General features: G+C 39.4%; 1 protein-coding gene across 1 annotated transcript in view; it reads left to right on the top strand.

Moving 5' to 3' along the window:
• The window catches only part of LOC103721442, a 54,038-nt gene extending 34,172 nt beyond the window's left edge, over positions 1 to 19,866 (top strand). The window contains exon 3 of the mRNA XM_008811643.4: positions 19,246 to 19,866. Coding sequence (XP_008809865.2) covers positions 19,246 to 19,329 — 84 coding nt within the window. The 3' untranslated portion in view covers positions 19,330 to 19,866. The remainder of the gene's footprint in view (positions 1 to 19,245) is intronic.
• Positions 19,867 to 20,091: the final 225 nt, after the last annotated feature.

The following is a 20,091-nucleotide window of genomic DNA, read 5'->3' as shown; positions in this document are numbered from 1 at the left end:
ATCTCCCCTGCGAAGGAGCTACACCGGAAAAACCAGAAAGTAAGTTGAGAGCTCTGCAGCTGATTTTTGAGAGAGAGGATTTTGATTATTCAGAAAATTTAGTAGCTAGCTCTCTATCAGCTGAGATGAGGTTATTGCATAACTTCATAGGTCGGATACTGTTTCCGAAGAGTGGAAGATTTGATCTCATATCTGAGCGAGATCTGGTTGTTATGGAGCACGTTATTCAGGGCATTCCCCTGAACCTCCCAGCTATGATGATCAGACAGATGAGAAAGGCCATATGCAATTCGAGAGTCTCCTTGCCCTATGGTATGATACTCACCCTGGTCTTCCGATAGCATGACATATCAGTAGAGGAAGAGATCTCCAGGCATCTATTATTTACTGACACTTACACTGCACGATCCCTAATTCGCATGGGTTATGAAAAGGTGAACGGGCAGTGGGTGCGTGCAGGAGCAGGGATACATGCACCAGAGGGTGATGCACCAGAGATTGGAGACCCCATTCCTGAGGATGAGGTGCCTGCGGATCATCCTACAGCACCTTCAGAGGCTGGACTTTCGTCATCCACACCTACGGAATGTACAGAGGAGTTTTGGAGTAGGATGACTGAGCTTGTATCAGCTCAAGTGAGGACTCTCTCTGATGGGATATGGAGCAGGATGGATAGCATGACTGCTGAGATTAGCGATCTCAGAGAGCAGGTAGGAGCTTTACGGAGAGAGAGAGGCTCATGGTCCATCTGTGCCCCGAGCAGCTGAGTCAGAGGTATCGGCATAGAGTCATTCAGCTCAGCGAGATCCACGCCAGACTCAGTCCCATCAGGCTCGACCTCCCCTCGCCACTTATGCTAGGAGGATGAGGACCAGATCACAGCCATTAGATACCCCCTAGGCTGATGTTAGCACTATGATTAGTGCCTAGAATTTATCTAGTTCTCATATGTATTTTGTGTTGATCATGTACTTTGCACTTTGATTGAAGAACATTGTATTTTTGGTGTTAGTGTACTACAATGTTCCATGTTTGATCAGTAAAATCTGAATGTTTATTATTTACTGCGTCTACTTATCTATTGCCATGCACCTATTTGATGATAACAAAAAGGGGGAGAAGTAAGGAAAGAAAGAAGTTGCAATAGGTTATCAAACAAAGTTGAAAATTAATAAAAGGGGATAATATACACTTAAAGGGGAGCGATATGTAACAATGAAAATGTTAAAGTCTAAACTTTTAATCACATTTCAGAATTTGGCACATACCTTTTACACCTCGATACATAATCTGAAACTCTTGCTTTATCTCAAATTTTTAAAGTTTCATCTTTAACCAAATATAAAAGAAAGAGGGAGTAAATCAAAAAGTTCAATTTGGCAATATTTGGATGAAAAAGGGGGAGAATTCACTCTCAAATTTGAAAAGCTGAAATTCAGCAACTTGAGCTCTTCTAAAACTGATTTTAAGTTAAGTAACAATCTGCTCATACTCAATATTTTGTAATCATCAAAAAGGGGGAGACTGAGAATGATAGTGGTATTTTGATGATTAATACAACCATTAAGGAAATATCTAATTAGATATTATAAGATAATATGATACATCATTACTAAGTTTGTCACCCACGGTACATTAGAAGAATGACATCAAGATGTACTTCAATAATTACCAATGAGATAAAATTTGCGATAGAAAAGGGATAGTGAATTCTAAATTCCAATACGGCCAAGTTTCAAGTGAAACGTACTCTTAAGTGGACGGTAGTAATTTTCATTTATTAGAGTATGTAGCACCACCATGACATATATTCAAAATTGCTTGAAGTATATTTCATTGATTATATGGATGAATCTAACCTTAAGTTGCAGCAAAATGTGGAATGAGTCGACCCCAAGATTGGTGGAGTCGACCCCGGCACATCAAGAAACCATCGGGCACACTTCTGCAAAAATAGCACGGATGAACAGTACTTGGGTCGACCCAAGTGGAAGTTGAGTCGACCCCATCTTCAAGCCTCATGAAAACAAGTCTCTGGAATTCCTGAGAGGGTCGACCCCAATGGAACTTGAGTCGACCCCACCCTGAGTCGACCCAAACTGAACATGAGTCGACCCAAAGGCTGTGTCATTCAAAAACTGGTTCTCTGGAATCCCTGCGAGGGTCGACCCCAATGAAAATTGAGTCGACCCACCTGAACTTTGAGTCGACCCAAAAAGAGTTGAGTCGACCTAAGTGAAAGACGGTTGAAATGTAAGGTTCTGTGTTTTCTGAGAGGGCCGACCCCAATGTAGCATGAGTCGACCCCAGTGAAAGTTGGGTCGACCCCAGTGAAAGTTGAGTCGACCCCAAGTCTGATGAACAGTGGTTTGAGTCGACCCCAGGAAAGTTTGGGTCGACCCAAGCACGGGCAGAAGCATAACGGCTAGTTCTGCCGAAGTACTTTTTATCCTCCCAACAGCAAGTAACGGCTAGTTTTTGAAATCTAACCAATGGGGGGTGTCCAATGGATGAGGAAAACTATTTAAAGGGACGCTATTCATCAGAGAAAAGGGACTTTTGAAAAATATCAAAGCTTACACAAGAAAGACAAGAGCCCTAACTCTCTTCATCCAAGTGCTTCATTCAAAGAGTTAAAAGGAAGTGGTTGAGCAAATTCCAAGAGACATTAAGAGTTCCATCCATCCTTGAAGAGTGAAACATTCTTGACAAAAAAGAGAGAAGTCTCATCAAGCGATAACTATATTCTAAACTCTTCTTTGTAGCTTATAATTGTTATATTTGCTCATTTAGGAGTTTCAACTTTCTTCTTCTCTTTAATCACCTTGTAAAGGTTTGTTGGTGAGCCCGTAAAACCAACGGTGAAGGTTTGTTGGTGAGCCCGTAAAACCAACGGTGTAGGTTTGTTGGTGAGCCCGTAAAACCAATTGTGAAGGTTCGTTGGTGAGCCCGTAAAACCAACATAGGTTCTTGGTGATCCCGGAAAACCAAAGTGTAAAGGTTTTTGGATTGTGAGCCCGGAAAACAATCCAACTGTAATCCGCGGGATTATAGTGAATTCCCAAGAGGTCGCTTGGGGAGTGGACGTAGGTGTTTAGGAGAGCACCGAACCACTATACTTTTTGTGTGTCTGCATTGTGTATTGTTTTAAACTTCACTCACTCATCGATTGATTAAATTAAGATAGTAAAAATTTAGAGAAACCAATTCACCCCCCCTCTTGGCTTGTCACCTTGGGCAACAGAGACCTAGGAGGATAAATGTTGTGGCAATAAATGGCCAGCACGATTTGGCGTGCAAGGATTCGTCTAGCTTATGACTCGTGTGGCAGATCCTACGCACCTGAAAATTATCTAGGAATTCTGCTCTGGTTTCCTTGAGCAAACCTAGAGGCTGGGCCGAGTAGACTAGAAGTGGCTCACCTCCGAGGCCGACACCTCTCAGCAAGATCTACCGAACGGGGCCGAGCCATCCGGTTCAGGTAGTAATGAATCGACCCGCTTGGAAACTGGGTTGTTTCGCTAATAGAAAATGGTTTCAGTCCATATGGGCTGAAATGGCAATAAGACCAACCAAAACCAATCTTTTTCGAGTCGGAACCGTCGATTTCGACCGGTTCGATGCCGACATGGTAGGAACCGATCTGTTCACACCGAGTCAAGAAACACCAGCATTATTGCCACAGCAACACTGTGGAAATAATGCCACAGTGCTGCTATTGTGGAAAGACTACGATGCATAATCTGGTAGAGCTCACGGGAATATGATTGCATATAGGAGACGGGCTCCTCGAGGTCATTCAGGAGAATATGATGTAGTTGCAAATGACCTCGTATGTGGAGTAGGATCCATGGACATATTAGGTTCTGAGTTGTATATTTGATCTTATTATCTGCAACCACAGACAACTATGACCCATTTGGATACAGATATGAATATGGTGTGTCTAAAGCATCTTTTGGTGGTTACTATTCTACGCAAGCCGGAGCATCTCATGGGTCGGATTTTATTGGTGGCATATTCGGATGGAGCCCTCCACAGCCATAGAATCGGCTAGAGGACATCTCTCGGAGCTAGAGCTTTAGCGAGAGATCCGAGAGTGCTTATAACTCAGTGCGCATTCTTTATAGGATGAACGTACAAGACTACAACGCCGATTGGTTAGAGGGATGGGTTGGTGTATCTTTCGACTATGCTTATGATTCGAATATCTACGAGAACCATCGGCACTCAACATGATTTGAGATATCGGTATGTATGTTATACAGGTTGTATTATTTTATATTTTTCACTTCACTACTTAAATTGAGGATATTTTATGTTTATTTTATCATTTGCATCATTTTAAAGCAATAAGATACATCATCTAAGTTAAACCAGGATCATAGAAATATCAAAAAATATCAAAAAAAATCAAGAAAACATTAAAAAAACAGAAAACATCAAATTAGACTTAAATTCATAAAAAAAGTTCGAAAAAAGTGATTACCACTAAAATTTTTTGAGAACTGCAAAAAAAAATTAGGGCATGCCAGTTCACGGTCCGTGAACCCGCATGCCCTACAGGTTCGGTTTAGCACCGAATCGGTACCCGAGCTGTACCGGATGCCGACTGGTATGGGTACCAGTATTGGTTCGGCAAACCTTGCCTCTCAACCTAGTCGGTAACCTTTGCTACTAATTCGAACTGAGTAGAATCCTCCCTACGAAAGAAGCATCTCGATCATTTTGCCTCAAAGGTGCACGCAATTCTATCACATGCTAGGTTATTATAGTACGTCTCCAAAGTTGTTACACCACATTAGCAGTTTATTGCAATGTGACCCCAAGTTTGTTGGGATACGATTCCAAAAGATTTCGAGCTCTAGCTGTAAATAGATCTGAAGGTCCTCGTAGGAAGGTAATAACTTGGACTAGGGTAGACTTTGTCTCTTTGTTGTTCTTTCTTCTTCCTTCATTTCCACTAGAAATTCCTCTCTGACTTAAGCATCGGAGGGCTTGGGTGGAGCTAATCCGGCGAGTTCGCACATTATTTGTTGTTATATAGGTTCATGGAGGCGGTCCACCTCGACGTCTCGGGAATAGTGGCAACAGATTGGGATCATTTGTGGGAACCAAGGAAGAGCCATGAAGCTCAGGAGGAACAATAACCCAGGAGCCGTCCAACTAGAGTCCACTGGCTCCCTGCATGGTTTCCTAAGGTCTCCTCCTCGACCAGGTGTTGAGACCGCCGATGCTGGCTAGGTAGACCTACTGGTTTAGTAGGTGAAGGCTCTCACAACAATGGTGTAGGATTTGCAATGGTAGATCATCCCTCCTTCAGCAGGCCTACCGCATCGTTGAGACGATTTAATGCAGGGCAACAGTCACCTCCACCCTGAAGGCTATGAGAGATGCTAGAGGCAAACCGCTCTCGCTCTCGCTCTCGCTCTGCACCAACTAAAATGAGTCCCCAAGCAGGAGAGAGACCTTAATCGTAGAATCAAGGAGTTGGCGCCAGTCACCTCCACCCTGAAGGTTGTGAGAGAAGCCAGAGGCAAATCCCTCTTGCTCCCCTTGCAGAGCAAGCTTCAATCCCATTGATCTCTCTCAACATTGACTGGAAAGAGTCTCCAGGTGGGAGAGAGACCTCGATCATAAAATTGAGGAGATGGGCAACTAGATCAGGGTTGTACAGGATAAGACGGTTGAAATTCGCGATGATTTCAAGGTGATGATTGAACCTCCCTTCACTAGAGAAATCATGGAAGAGCCTTTACCGAACGAGTTTTCAAAGTACACTATTTTGAGCTTTATGATGGTACCATCAATCTAATAAATCATCTTGAGAGCTTAAAGCTTTTATATTGTTTCAAGAGGCTTCCAATGTTGCGATGAGCCAGGCCTTCCTGGCCATGGTCAGGAAGGCATGGCTTTGGTATTCAAGTCTCTGATCGGGCTCAATTTTTTCCTTCAACCAACTTGGTCGCCAGTTCTCTAACCACTTAGTCAGTAGCAGGAAGCGAAGGAAAGCTTTGACTAGCTTGTTTGCCATCGGCGAGGGAAAGACAAGTCCCTTCAAAACTACATCAGCCAGTCAATGTCGAGGCATTGGAAGTGTGTGAGCTTGACCATTCTGTTGCAATAGTCGGGTGATGAATTGGTTAAGGAACTCGTGCCTCAGCTTTTCCTCAGAGAAAAGGCCTCTGAAAGATCTATCCAATCTCCTAGATTGAGTAGATAAATATTTCAATGCTAAGGAGACTATCACTGCTCGGAAAGAGATGGTAGGAAAGTATGTGGTAAGCGCAAAGACCGAGACATGATATGAGGAGAAAACACCACCAAGAATGGAGCATTGCATGACCTTGGAGTCCATTATTGAGGTCTGAGAGGTATATCCCTCTCAACACATCGACAGCCTAGATCCTAATGGAGATTCAGAACCGAGATTCAGAAACCCTGCTAAGAAGAGGGATATGGACAAGTACTACCAATTCAACAAAGACCATGGCATGACATAGAGGAATGTCTTCAATTAAAAGATGAAAATTGAAACCCTTGTTTGAAGATGTACCTCGGCCAATATGTGAATGATCACTAGAGTTCTGGTCGAGGCAGTCGGACCCCTGAAAGGCGGGATGGTAACCAGCCACTCGCTAGGGTGATAGCCACTATCCTCTAAAGATTTGCAGCAAAGAGCCTGAGCTCTTGAGCCTCAGTGAAATGGCAGTTAAGCCTAGCTGAGTTGGGTATATCCACGTTTAGCAATCAAACCCGAGAAGTTCGAACTCCAGCAATGGTAGGATGCAAAAGTAGTAAGAGCTATGCTTTCAAATTTTTGTATTTCTTACTGCTAATCATCAATGAAATTATATTCCAAATCTCCCCCAGGGGCTAAAGCATTACAAGTTGTACCATCCATGGAAGCCAATGACTTCGAATTTCTTATCTAAAAAATCCCAGCTCCGCCTAGGAGGCACACTTGGTCTTATCATACGAGTCCTAGCTCATTCTAGGAGGCACGCTTGGTCTTATCATACGAAGTGTTTTCGAAATAAGGCCCGTTGACCCCTGAGGTTTGAGCAAGCATGTTAGCTCTATACTTGTTCTTGTGTATTCTCAAAACCTATGGGTCCTCAAGGTTCGAGCAGGCTTGCTGGCCCTTATACTTGTCCTCGTATATTCTCTAGGTTCGTTGACCCTTGAGGTTTGTCCAAGCTCGCCGATCCTTATACTTATCGCATATTCTCAAGGCCCGTGAGCCCCTAAGGTTCAAGTAGGCTTGTTGGCTCTTATATTCAACCTAAATCAGGTACTCTCTTTTCATCAAAGCCCACGAGTGCTTCGGAACGTGGATTGTGAGAAGTATCGCCAGATGGGCTTTTTGTATCACATGATGGAGAGGGCAAAGATTTAGATCTTGGAGGTAAATCCGATGCATGCCTACGAGTACATCGACATCATTAAGCGGCGGTGGGACTACCAGATAGGTAGGAACTTGCATATAACATGTAAGCAAGAATACTGAAAATTAGACTACTTCTGTACTTGTACAATTTTACTAAGAAATAATGAACTCTATCTGTAGCTTACTACCTGAATCCTCGGTTTCAGTACAGCGTACCTGAAAACGATATGGACTTCTGGCCGCTTTGCATAATGTTATTTACAAGATGGGACCAAATCTAGAAGTTGCGGCCCTATGTTCAGAAGAGGTAAGTTAAATTAAGTGACATGTATAAGTTAACTAGTATCTTCTATTATTAATATAGTACAATACAATTTCTTTTCACAGACCAAAATATTTAGAGAGGGTAGTGATAGCTTTGGATTCTCAGCAGCTGTCGTAAGAAAAGTATGAATTCAGGTATATTACACATTAGGAGAATATTTATCTGGCATTAGATAGTTACTAACATTAGTACTATCTTATATCTAATTTTTTTAATATTTTTGCAGCTGAATGGTGGATTCATTTTGGATTATCTATGAAAAATCTGAAGCAGCTAACTATTTAGATCCTCTCAGACGGTCTCCTCGAGTGGCTGTAAGCGCAACTGGTCCATCTTCATCCTTATCTACAGCAAGCAGAGGAACCATTTGACACATAAGTGCTTCAACGATGTTGTATATGTTCACTAGAATTTGAGGTTGAGGCTTGCAGTGCATTCATGAGGAAGTGGAGTTCAAGTACACAGATCCGATCCATAGTGCTTTCGTTAATAATGAGTATGATCTTATGATCATATAGCTTGTGGGCCAGCAGCAGGAGTTAAAGCTTGATAAGCGAGGATCGCCTCCATGACCGGCCAGTTTTGTAGTCAGTGAGACTCGGGTCGACGCAAAGCAATGGGCCGAGACCAATATTTCACGCATCCTTCCAACTGATCAGCCACAACAATAGGAGAGTCAGTCACCACATTACTCCTTGTCCGAAATATTCTCTCAGAGATATGATGAAGAGATGCTTAAATGAGGCTACTATGCTATCCGGTCGACTCAGTCAGGAGGGCGACATACATCCTCCTAATATAACCAGAAAGAGAGGCACGAAGGGTAAGAAGTCAGCTGTCGGCTATTATCCTATGCATCCTGAAATATCTTACGGATCGAATTTTGCTGCCGGCATATTCGGATATGCCCCTTTCTAGCCGTATTTTCAGCTAGAGAAAATCACTCAGAGCCAAAACTTCATCGAGAGATTCGAGAGTGCTTATAATATGGAGCACGTTTCTTATAGGATGATTGTACATGACTACAATGTCGCTTGGTTAGAGGGGTAGGCTGATGTGCCTCCTGGCTATGCTGATGATTCGGATATCTATGAGAGGTATCGCTACTCGATCCGATTTTAGATATCGGTATGTATATTGTAATTTAAATATATGTAATTGATTGTATTATTTTTTAATTTTTACATCGCTACTTGATTTTTCATTATAGCGTGTAACATCTCACTAATCATTTTGTAATTTATATCATTTTAAAACAATAAGATCATCATTTAGGTTAAATTAAAATCATAGAAATATCAAAAACCATCAAAAAATCAAAAAATATAAAAAAAATCAAATTAGACTTAAATTACTGAAAATTTTCAAAAAAAGTGATTACCAATTAATTTTTTTTGAAAACTCTAAAATAAATTGGGCATGCCAGTACATGATCGGCATGCCCTACCTGTCCGATATAGTACGGAGCCAAAACGGTACTGAACCGTACCAACCGCCAACCAGTACATGTTCTGGTATCGATTTGGCAGACCTTGCCTTTTAGAACCAGAACTTGAGTAAGAGATCTGAGAGTGGTTATAATCCAGTGCACGCTCTTTATGGGATGAGCATACAAGACTACACCACTTGGTTAGTGGGGTGCCTCCTCATGATGCTAATGATCTGAATATCTACGAGATATCACTACTTGACGAAATTTTAGATATCATTATGTATGTTATACTATATTTTGTGTCTTATTAATTGATTTTATGATATTTCATGTTGATTCTTGTAGCATGCAATATCTCACTAATCATTTTATATTTTGCATCACTCTAAAACATCAAGAGGCATTATTTAGATTGTATTGAGATCGTAGAGATAGCAAAAAATTCAAAAAATATGAAATTATACTTAAAATCATTGAAAAAGATGAAAACAATTGATTGCCAATAAATCGAACCTAAAAAATATTGAAAAAAAAAACTGGTGTGCATGTTCAAAACTGGCACGCCCAGCACGCCTCTGTGTACCTTGTGTCGGTACGGTACCGAATTGACCATCGACCAATATAAATTTTGGTACCAGTTTGGCGGACCTTGTAGTGAAGAATGAGGAAGAAGATAATGCTAGACTCAGGGGTTGAAATCTTGGTATCCATAGCCATCTTAGTTTGGGGCTGGGTTAGTATGGTTCCAAGATGGTCTCAAATTAGTCCAAAACAACATTAAAAACAATGCAGAGAAAAAATAAAAAAATAAATAAAAATTTGGTATCTCAGGATGCTAACACCTGAAGGGACGATTAGAGGGTTTAGCAGAATGCATACCTTCCATGTAAATGATCATAGGATAGTAGTCTGAGGTGGTACGAGGGATGTTTCCAACCACAGCTTATGGTAAAATCTCTTTCAACTTCTACTTTACTAAGGCTAGATCCAATCGAAGCAGCGTCTTAGCTAACCCTTCCCTACCATTGGTCCAACTCCAAGTGGTCTAGGACTACGACATGCCAAATCCATTAGACCACAATGATGAAATTTGATGCAAACTGAATCAGAACAGTCTCTGATTCAGACTGGATTTCGAACATCGTCCCGGTTCAACATATAAACCTATTTCTTGGATCAGACGGTTCGGGCCATACAGAGCTGAACTGGTCAAGACTTGGGACGGTTTGGTCCTTTAAAAACCCTCTAGAGGACCTCCTAACCCTCCATTTTCTCTCTCTCCCCTTTTGCCATGATTGGAGCTTCAAAGCTTTGTGTGTGTGTCAGTCGCTCGTCTCGCTCGCTTGGCCACCCATCTCGCTCCTCTTCGATGCTAATCGATACCAGGTAACGCCCTCCTCCTCTCTCCCTCGCTCTCCTCTCTCCCCCTCCCTCCCTCTCTCCCTCACCCCTCTCGCTCGGTCCCCTTCTTCCTCTCCCCCTCCCTTTCTCTGGTTTGGTATGCCTCGACATGATAAGGTGTGCATCGATACTATACCAAATTAGTCGCTGGCTGCTATGATTCCTGGTATCTGTCAGACAGATTTTAATCTCAAGTGTTGGGATGCAATTGTCTCGATACGACAGACTGAGGCAATCTAGTTTAGAGAAACTCAAGGTACTGGATATGTTGTACGAGTCTTGATGGGGTAGGAGGCGTTTCGGTCATTCTGTCCCATTCTTATGAGAAAACAGGACCAGGATGAGGTTGGGACTCCGAAACCCATGAATGTGGGGAGAGAAAAAGAGGAAAGAAATGAATGAAAGATGAAAAAAAAAGAAAAAAGTGAAATGGAAGAAGAAGAAAAAAAGGAAAGAAAGAAAGGAGGGAAGAAAAAGAAAGGAAAGGAGGAAGAAAGGAAAGAGAAGAAGAAGAAAAAGGGAAAAGGAAAGAATGGACGGGATAAGAAGAAGAAGGAAAAGGAAAGGAAAGAAAGGAAGGTAGAAGAAAAAAGAAGAAAAAGGGAAAGGAAAGAAGGGAAGGTAGAAGAAAAAGGACAAAGGAAAGGAAAAAAAGGAAGGTAGAAGAAAAAGGAAAAAGAAAGAAAGGAAAGTAAAGAGGGAGAGAGATAGAGGATATCTATAGGGATGCATGACCGGAACTGGCACTTGGATGGAGTACCATTAGCATGGACTAGGTTCTTAATCCTTGCTCATACTAATACAAACGGATAGGATTTTTGAGACCATGACCACCAAACTCCCTTCATGAGTTGAGAAACTTGAGAGTTGAGACCTTGAAGGATGCAGCAAGCTTTCATGGCAAATGTCCATTGGCCAATGTTGATTTTCAAACAACTCCAAGCAAGTAAAGATGCTGATGCTAATAGGAGGATGTGTTGATACAGGCAATAGGATGTGCTTGGCATCCCTTTCTATTATGCCATGGCTGCAAGTTAATGTAGATTCATTAAAATTCTGATTATGTGTTTTTCATCGATGTTATATGGAATGACATGCAAGCAGTTATCTGATTGTTAATATCTGTGCAGATGCACACATAGTAAAAGAAGATGCACAATATTTTGCTAAATCAATTTATGTTTGAGTGAATGGATTTGATATGAATCATAATATGCATCCATCAGGAAGGTTCACACTTTTTGATCATTGCATAGACATACTTTACAGTAAATAATTTTTTAAAAAACTAAAGCATTCTTTTTATTTTGAAATATTGGTTCACTGTTCAACTAAATTTGACTAAGATCTACTTATCTTGAGAGCCTTTAAAGGTCTTGACTATCAATAGTCCATTTCAAGCATGTGTTGGTCATTTGATTATGTATATGAAATGAAACTGTCCTTTACATCCATAGATTTATACTAGTTGATGCACATTTTAAGTAGCTAACGCAGGTGTTTTAGCATGTGTCCATAATGCGCCTTCCTGGCCTCATTCTTTCGTTCTATGTTTATACTTAGCTTATATTCAGTTTAATTTGATGTGGACAAATTATAGTGCAACATCTAACAACAAAGATGCACGATTTTCATTCAGGTGTGAATACACACATTATAAATATATCAGAACACCACAATGCGGTTCCAAGCATCAAAGATGATCAAGGCAGCAATCTCTTACCATGATAGTGCACACATTTGACTTATGCACATGTTTTTGAATTCACAATTATAGTGCAACATTTTTCAAACAACTATAGGTGCACATGTTTCATTCAAAGACGCACATGTTGGAGAAGCCTTAATAATATGAAACTTGACTAAGGGCTGAGTTGAAGACAATCTCCTTGTACCATCATCCTAGGATAGCATCTAGTGTTGGTCGATCCTAGGTGATAGAAGGGAAATTAAAGAGCTTTCTCAAAGGGGGCTGTTTGGAAGATTTTTAAATAAGACTACAAAATAATTAAACACATTTTGTGTAACTTCCTGTCACGACATCTACTGCCTACATCTACTACCCTATTATTCCCACACTTTGTGCTGTAATACTGTTGTCACCTTCAATGTTAGACAATGCTTTCGAATCCTCCAAGACATATTCGACATTCTTTTCTTATGTATCCTTCACTTTCATTACTTCTCCTTTCTTGGATTATATTTGACCTGCTTCTCCTTTGCTTCCTCCACTCTCTTCTTTAGTTTGGCCTTTTTGTTGTCACATCTATTTTCATTGCTCGCAACCCTCTGCACATTAGGTGGGGAAGCCTACATGGCAAGGAGAAAAGCAATCGAAGGTAAAGGAACATACATACTAAATGAGGTTACTTGTATTCCCAGATCAAAATATCTTGGTACAGGTACCCATCATTGTAACCTTTTGAATAATAAACATGAATACAATGTATTAGACTTGTGTGCATCGAGAACTAATTTATGGACTAAAAATTATGCATCATGTTTTATGCCCTCGGCATAAAATCGTGAGTTAGGGACATAGCAATTGCCGTATACTTATAGGCATTGCCCTACATGCATACAAGGCATATTGTGATTAGTCCAATATAAACATGAAAGCATAATTGATTCAATAAAGTTTGTGGAGTAAATCAAAATAACTAAATTTAATATTTAACAAGACCAAAAGCTAACGAGAAACTACAAGAAATTTTTTTACAAGAATCTAACTTCAATAGCTCTCCAAAAAATTCAATGTAATCAAAGAAAGCAAACCTACAAAATACTTCCAATAATCATACATAGAAAAAAAGGACTAGTTATAAAATGTGCTAAAAGTTCTAATGTTGTATCTAGTCGCACTCCCATAACCAAGGTTCACCATCTCTATATCGGACCCCGTACCGGTGCCATACTAGCAAGTATCGGTACAGTATGATACGAGATTTTTTTTGGTGTACCAAGTACCAGTATCGTACCGGTATGGTACGGTATGTACCATATTGCTTGGTTCAGGCTGGTATGGCGTACTTTGCCCATAAAGTACCTTGGTAGCCACTAGTTCTTTGGATCTATCAAGAAGGAAGAAACTAAATAATGAGCTTGAAACTCCGTAAGTATTGAATACCTCAACTAGCTTGCTTAAGTAGTAAGTTAGTAAATTTTTCTTGCTAATTTTAAGCATATAAAACAAAACAATTACATTTTTATAAGAAAAATTTAATACTAAAAATATTCAAATTTGCTGAAGCATTCATCATATAAGAACAATTTTAAAGGGTCTTTCTCAATCCAATAACCTATGAGACTGATCATATTTATACCTTTGTTTGGCTCGCCGAACTGGTACTGGGAGGTTGTATTAGCCAGCTATCAGTTCGGGACAATATTGGTTCAACAATCCTTGTTTGTCCCTACTACAGGGTATAAATGTCGTCAAAGTTTTCTAGGTTGTTAGGTTAAGAACGATCCTTTAAAATTGTTCCTACTTACCATATCAAGCTGTGGTACACCGGAGACAAAGGATCAGAAGAAGAAGAGGGAGTGAGGAAGAAACCCTAACCTTAACTTTAAAAAGAGAACTAAGGGGAGAGAGAGAAGACAAAGGGGAGAAAAAGAGAGGGAGAGGGCAAGGAGGGAGGAGCGGGATGGAGAGAGAGGCATACCAATTCAAATAGCTAGAAGGGAAAGATATAGGCATTGGTGGTGTAGATCAAGGGTGATCGCGTCGGCATTGGCTTTGGCGTCGAAGAAGTGGTGGGGGGGGAGGGAGTCGAGGAGTTTTATTATAATAAGCCGCTTTGGCTTACATGAACTAGATCAGAGCTGTTCAAATCTAGCAAAAAATGACTAGTTCAGCCTTGATTGCTCTAGTTCTGACTAGTTCTATAGGTGTTCCATTTTGATTAGTCGAACTATCTCAATTCCTGGACAGTTCAGTAGTACACCTTGAACCATCCGGTTTGAGATGGTTCAGCATACTCTGGGCTAGACAACCATGTTTATACCCAGTGTAGTGGGCCAAAATACCATACTTATACTTTATGGAGTGGTCCAAAAAAATGAGTTTCGAAATAGTCAAAGTACCAATATATTATCCCCATTGGCAGGGTCCAAAATGTAGTCAAGTTGATGGTCAAAGTTTCAAAAGAACTTATCAAAGGCATTCATATATCATTCATGTTCAACAAAAAATTTCTAAACAAAATATGCATAATATTAGCAATAAAAGTAAAAGTAATGCTTTTAATTACAAATTTATTTTTCATTCAAAACGTAGTTGCATAAAATTAAAACCTGCATATTAGTCAATTTATAATTTATTTAATTATCTATATTTACTCAGAGGAAAATAAATAGAAAGCTCTAAAAAAAATGAATCACTACTTACCTCGAATATTCTTCATGACAAATCAAGCCATGCAATCCAACACAATAAAACCTAATTATTAATAAAGTAACTTACATAAATGTCTAGATATTACCCACATGATTCCTTTATACTTTGAAATTGGCGAAATAATAATAAGCCTAAAATTTAATTTTCTATTTTTTTATTCAATCTTTATAAGTTCAAAGCAAAACATGCGGCTTATAAGCTGAATTTGCAGATTTTTCGTATGCAGATTTTTTCTTAATAGCTGAAACTATTTATATCCAGAAAACTAATAAACAGAATTCTATTATTTAGAAATACAAATTATATAAATATAATATTGGAAAATATGATATTTGAATATAGTTTACTGCAATTTATTGTACAGAAATTAATATGCAAAATCGGTTTTATGCAGATATTCTTTGAAATATAATATGCAGAAATGTTAGAAAATATCTTAGCACAAATTCCCAGAAAATTAATTTTCAGATAAAGAAGATTTGTAAATTTTGTAGAAATTGTATTATTCAGAAAATTCGAAACTTAATACTATATGCAGAAATTTGGTTATGTATTTAAATTAATGTGAGAAATAAATAAACTTCTGTTTTTAGGAGACTTACTCCATGGATCAAATTATGATTTATTGTCTCCAAGATGCTCTAAATCATGTTTCGCTAATCTCTGCAGCGGACTTCGGAGGGGACCAAGCACTTGGGCACCATAGCCAACTTGTCTAGGATTTAACGTGATGACTATTATTAGAGCACAAGAGATCGCCAAACTTTGTATCAGGAGTGCCCATCTTCTTCTACAATGTAAAAAGAAAAACCCTCATTTATAGATCCAACTCAAGGCCTGCTTTAACAAGGATTCTACTTTCTTGTCAGGACTCCCACCGACTCTCTCACAACGCCCTCAGCCACTACACACAAACAAACCCCAAGTAGGAGAATATGTTTGCTAAATGAGTTAGGATTCCAAAATTTGATCCTATGCTTGAAAGTATGTACCTTGACCTACAACTAAGTCACATATAGTTAGAATTAAGAGGAGCTAGATGCCCACCTTCTGTTCAAAACCTAGCTAATATCTTACCTGAAGATTTGCTGTACCGATAGGTACTGACCGTATCGTATCGTATCATACCAGTAGCGAACTAGTACGTAGTACGAGGGGGCGTACCGAGTGTTCTTACACTAAACCGGCCCCCATACTAGGCCTACCAACACAGTAACAGGAGGTAATGGTACGAGGTCCTGTACCAAGATGGCGAACCTTGACTTAAAGTTTTCTAACTACAAAAAAATATTATATAAGTTCGACTCTTATTTCCTCTGTATCAGACAAACAACCAATTATGCTACAGACCTTTCAAAGTGAAACTAGGCTTCGCTTTTCAAAATTGACTCCAATCAACAATCATCCTCCCGTGAGTTAATTCAATCCAAATCCGATACCTATCTCACCACTTCAGTTAAGAATATTACTTGAAATGTCTAAAACCACTATTTAGGTCATCGTGTTCCACTACTATGTGCAAAAACATACTAGACTCTCAATAAAGGCATAAGACATAGGCACTCATTCCTTGCAAATTAAGGATTATCACCTCTCTTCCTAGTCAAAGTCTCCTTTTTAAAATCTTGGACGACTAATAAATCTAATGATTTAATAGTACAAGGATTTCATCGCAATGTAATTTGGGATTTGAGAAAATACACTAACCATATCTTAACTAGAAAACTGCTACTAATAACAACAAATTTTGATGCAAGCAAACCGGGCCCAATACAAACTATTAACTAAAGTCCAGCTTATATAATTTATATTTATGTGCATGTGCGTGTGTATTAAAATTTTTCATGTGTTACATTGTGTTTGCCAAATATAGATCGCACAACTAAAATATGCACATTAGAAGAAATGTGCTTCCTCTAAGCAAATTTGTGCATCAATGAAGTAAGTTAACATAGCAAAGTAGATACAAGGAGAAGGGCAATAGAGAAAAAATAGTCAGGATAGAGGGAGAGAGAGGGACACGTATACAGAAAGATTGGAAAACTAGGGGAGAACCAGAGAGGTACAATGAGGAATTTATTTAATTAGAATATGTATTCAAGATCAAATTATGTGCATCATTAAAAGTATACACTTTTTTATCACTGCATTGAACGGCCGATATAGTGGGAGTCAATGATGGAGAGAAAGGTAGAGGGAGGAATGATATGTATGCCTATAGAGAAATGGATGAGGGCATAATGTTAAAAGTGCACCAATGCCAAATGAAGTGCACACATTGACATCTTGATAAGGAATTGGCATAGGAAAGAAGACAAGGGACTTAAGATTAAATCCTCAGAGAGAGGAATGGAGGAGAGGGAAACAAAGGGGGAAGAATGAAAAAGAAAGGAATAGTGAGGAAAGTGGACCAAGGAAGGTGATATCGCTTGCTCTTCCCATTAAGCTAAGGCGATTTCATTGTCTGAAATTGCACTTGGCAAGTTTGTTGAGGTTGTGTTGTTGGATTCATCAAAACACCCAGATTTTTGACACCTGCATCTTGTGTCGAGGTAACATTACAATTAAATGATGAAGACGAAAGAATTAGCTCAGTACTTGTCAATACTAGGCCATGACAAATTATATTGCACAAGCATGATTTGATATTAGTTGGTATTATTCGATGCCCCTGCAATACATAGGATACCCATCTATCAGCATTGGTCTGTCATGGACCGACATCTAAAATCTTGATTGAATCTATCTTAAAGGTGATTTCTGGAATCTTGAAGATTTTGAGATTATGCAGTGAATGACATTGCTTGGATGCCCCTGACATCTCCATCCACCTCTCTTTGGCCATTCTAGATTGTGAGAGATATTATATGGATATAGTTGTTGGGCATCCAAGCAAGTTGTTTTATGTACCTTTGTCATGATCTTTCCTTCTTCAATATGCAAGATGTCCAAACCCTCTTTATGACCAAATACATACCCGAAAAAAACAAGATTGATCCTACTAGTGTTTTATAAGTATTACTTTCTTATTAACATCATGTGCTTAGAATATCCTAAAGTACTGCTCCAAATATATCAAAACTTCTCCAAATTCCTTACATTCTACTTTAGAAAAAATCTGGGATCACAAAATCTGACTATGGTCCTGGTTATCAGTTTTTAATTTGGATTTGCATTCATGTTTCCCTTAATATTTTTCCTAAATATTCTTTTGTAGTTCAGCTTAGTTTTACAACATATGTTCTGATTTTTCTTCGAATACTATTAGCATCCACCTGCATACTTGTCTTGTCTATTTTAACTGAAATGTGCATCATCAGGCTCTCCGAATAACACTACATCAGTACTGTGATAGTCAAATAACGTGTATCCTGAAGTCAGTTACATCTTTTGACCATTTCTCCGGATAAAATAATTCCAACTAATATTGGTAATGCATCTCTTAATGCTATATATCCCAAGTTAATTGCAGAGTTTAGCAACTGAGTCAGGGTTGACGGAACCGTATCGAACTGAGCAGTTCCGGCCGTCCCGTGTTGTACCGGGGCTCACCGGTATAATTCTGACAACCGAAACGAAACTTGTTGCCGAGAGCCAAAAAAGGAGAAGAAAAGAGAGAGCTAGTGGGGGAGGGAGGGAGAGGGAAAGGCCGCAAAATTTTTGAAAGCCGCAGCCGGACCCCTGTTTTGTTTGGAACAGGGAAACGGCCGCAGCCTTGCTTCCCGCAGCTAAGGACGGCCACAGCCGGCGTCCGCCAGCCCTCCACCGGGCTCCCTCCCTCTTTCATCTCTCTCTTTTTCTCTCTCTCCCACAGTCTGCGTGTCATCTTCTCTGTCGGTATAGGCCCAACACAGCCTGTTCTGAGTCGTGCCGCTAAGGAAGCGGTACGGTGTTCGATACAGATTCCGCCGACCTTGAGCAGAGTTATATAAAAATTGGTGTGTAAATGTATAACACTTTATTTTTGGCTTCTAATCTTTGAATCACAAATCATTACACTACAATAACACTCAATAACATTATATCACGTTGTAGTTCTTTATTAAACAGCATTAGAAAAAAGCAATGAATACGGTGGGTTAAATTGAACTCATGGAGAACTGATAGTGACTTCCTGCAAACTCCTTTTCCCAGTTAACATTCTGAGATATGCTAATTTCAATAACTAAAGCTCTGGACATTAATTTGATTTAAATCTTGCAGTTAAATTTATAGCCCTTTTGCATCTATTCCTTGACAAGCATATAATTACCATAGATTTGAAATTTGCTTTTCATGTCATTATTTTTCTCTGTTAGGCATATTCGGATATGATAGCCGAGAGGAGAAAAAAAGTTACCAGTGGACTTGAAGATACATTTGGTCTTAGAAAGAGTCAATGATCTAAGCATCAAAAGGCCGTGAATTCTTATGGTTCCTTCAAAACGTCTCTAGATTAATGGAAAAGGTAAAGACATAGGCCAGCTAGAACTGGCTAACATATTCTGTACTCTCTGAGAGTTTCTAGGAAACCAGGGAAGATTTGACTTTGACAATTCTAAAGAAAATGAACAGGAGAAAAGATTAAAAAGAAGGAAGATTCCTGCCTGGACTCCTGCCCATGAAACTCTGTTATTCTGATTAGTTTTAGGGATCCTTTGTTAGAAGAGCACATTAATCATTTTTCTTTCCCATATGTTTCATCTTCATGTCTATATATATTGGTTAAGTTTATTTTTCTCTATTTTTCTTAAGTTTTACTTTTTGCTTTGAATATGTAAAGTGATCCAGAGTTGTTTTAGAGGAATCGTAAATGTGATTTCCCTCTTCATCTTTCTGGCCATGTTGCTCATGACCTCCAAAGATTGAAGTAATGTACATATGAATTGGATAAAATAGGCTGGTCCTAATTGAAAAAATATGATTTCTGGTTATGGTTTTGTTGTTTCCTTGTGTGTTAAGTGAATGTGTGTCATGCCGCAGAACACTTGGGCAAGCTGCTTGCATACTGTGCCATCTAATCTGCATCTCTTTTTCTTGTTTCCAAATAGCATCATGCCGTGCCTTGATCACTTGGAAAGCCAGAACTAGGGTATTTCAATGCAGCAGTAGTGATGTGTGTGTGTGTGTGTGTTTTTTTTTTTTTGATACAGGACTGATGTGCT

Source organism: Phoenix dactylifera, unplaced genomic scaffold, assembly GCF_009389715.1.
Source record: "Phoenix dactylifera cultivar Barhee BC4 unplaced genomic scaffold, palm_55x_up_171113_PBpolish2nd_filt_p 000925F, whole genome shotgun sequence".
NCBI lineage: Eukaryota > Viridiplantae > Streptophyta > Magnoliopsida > Arecales > Arecaceae > Phoenix > Phoenix dactylifera.
The sequence above is the reverse complement of the archived record's forward strand: the minus strand, read 5'-3'. Positions and strand labels throughout refer to the sequence as shown.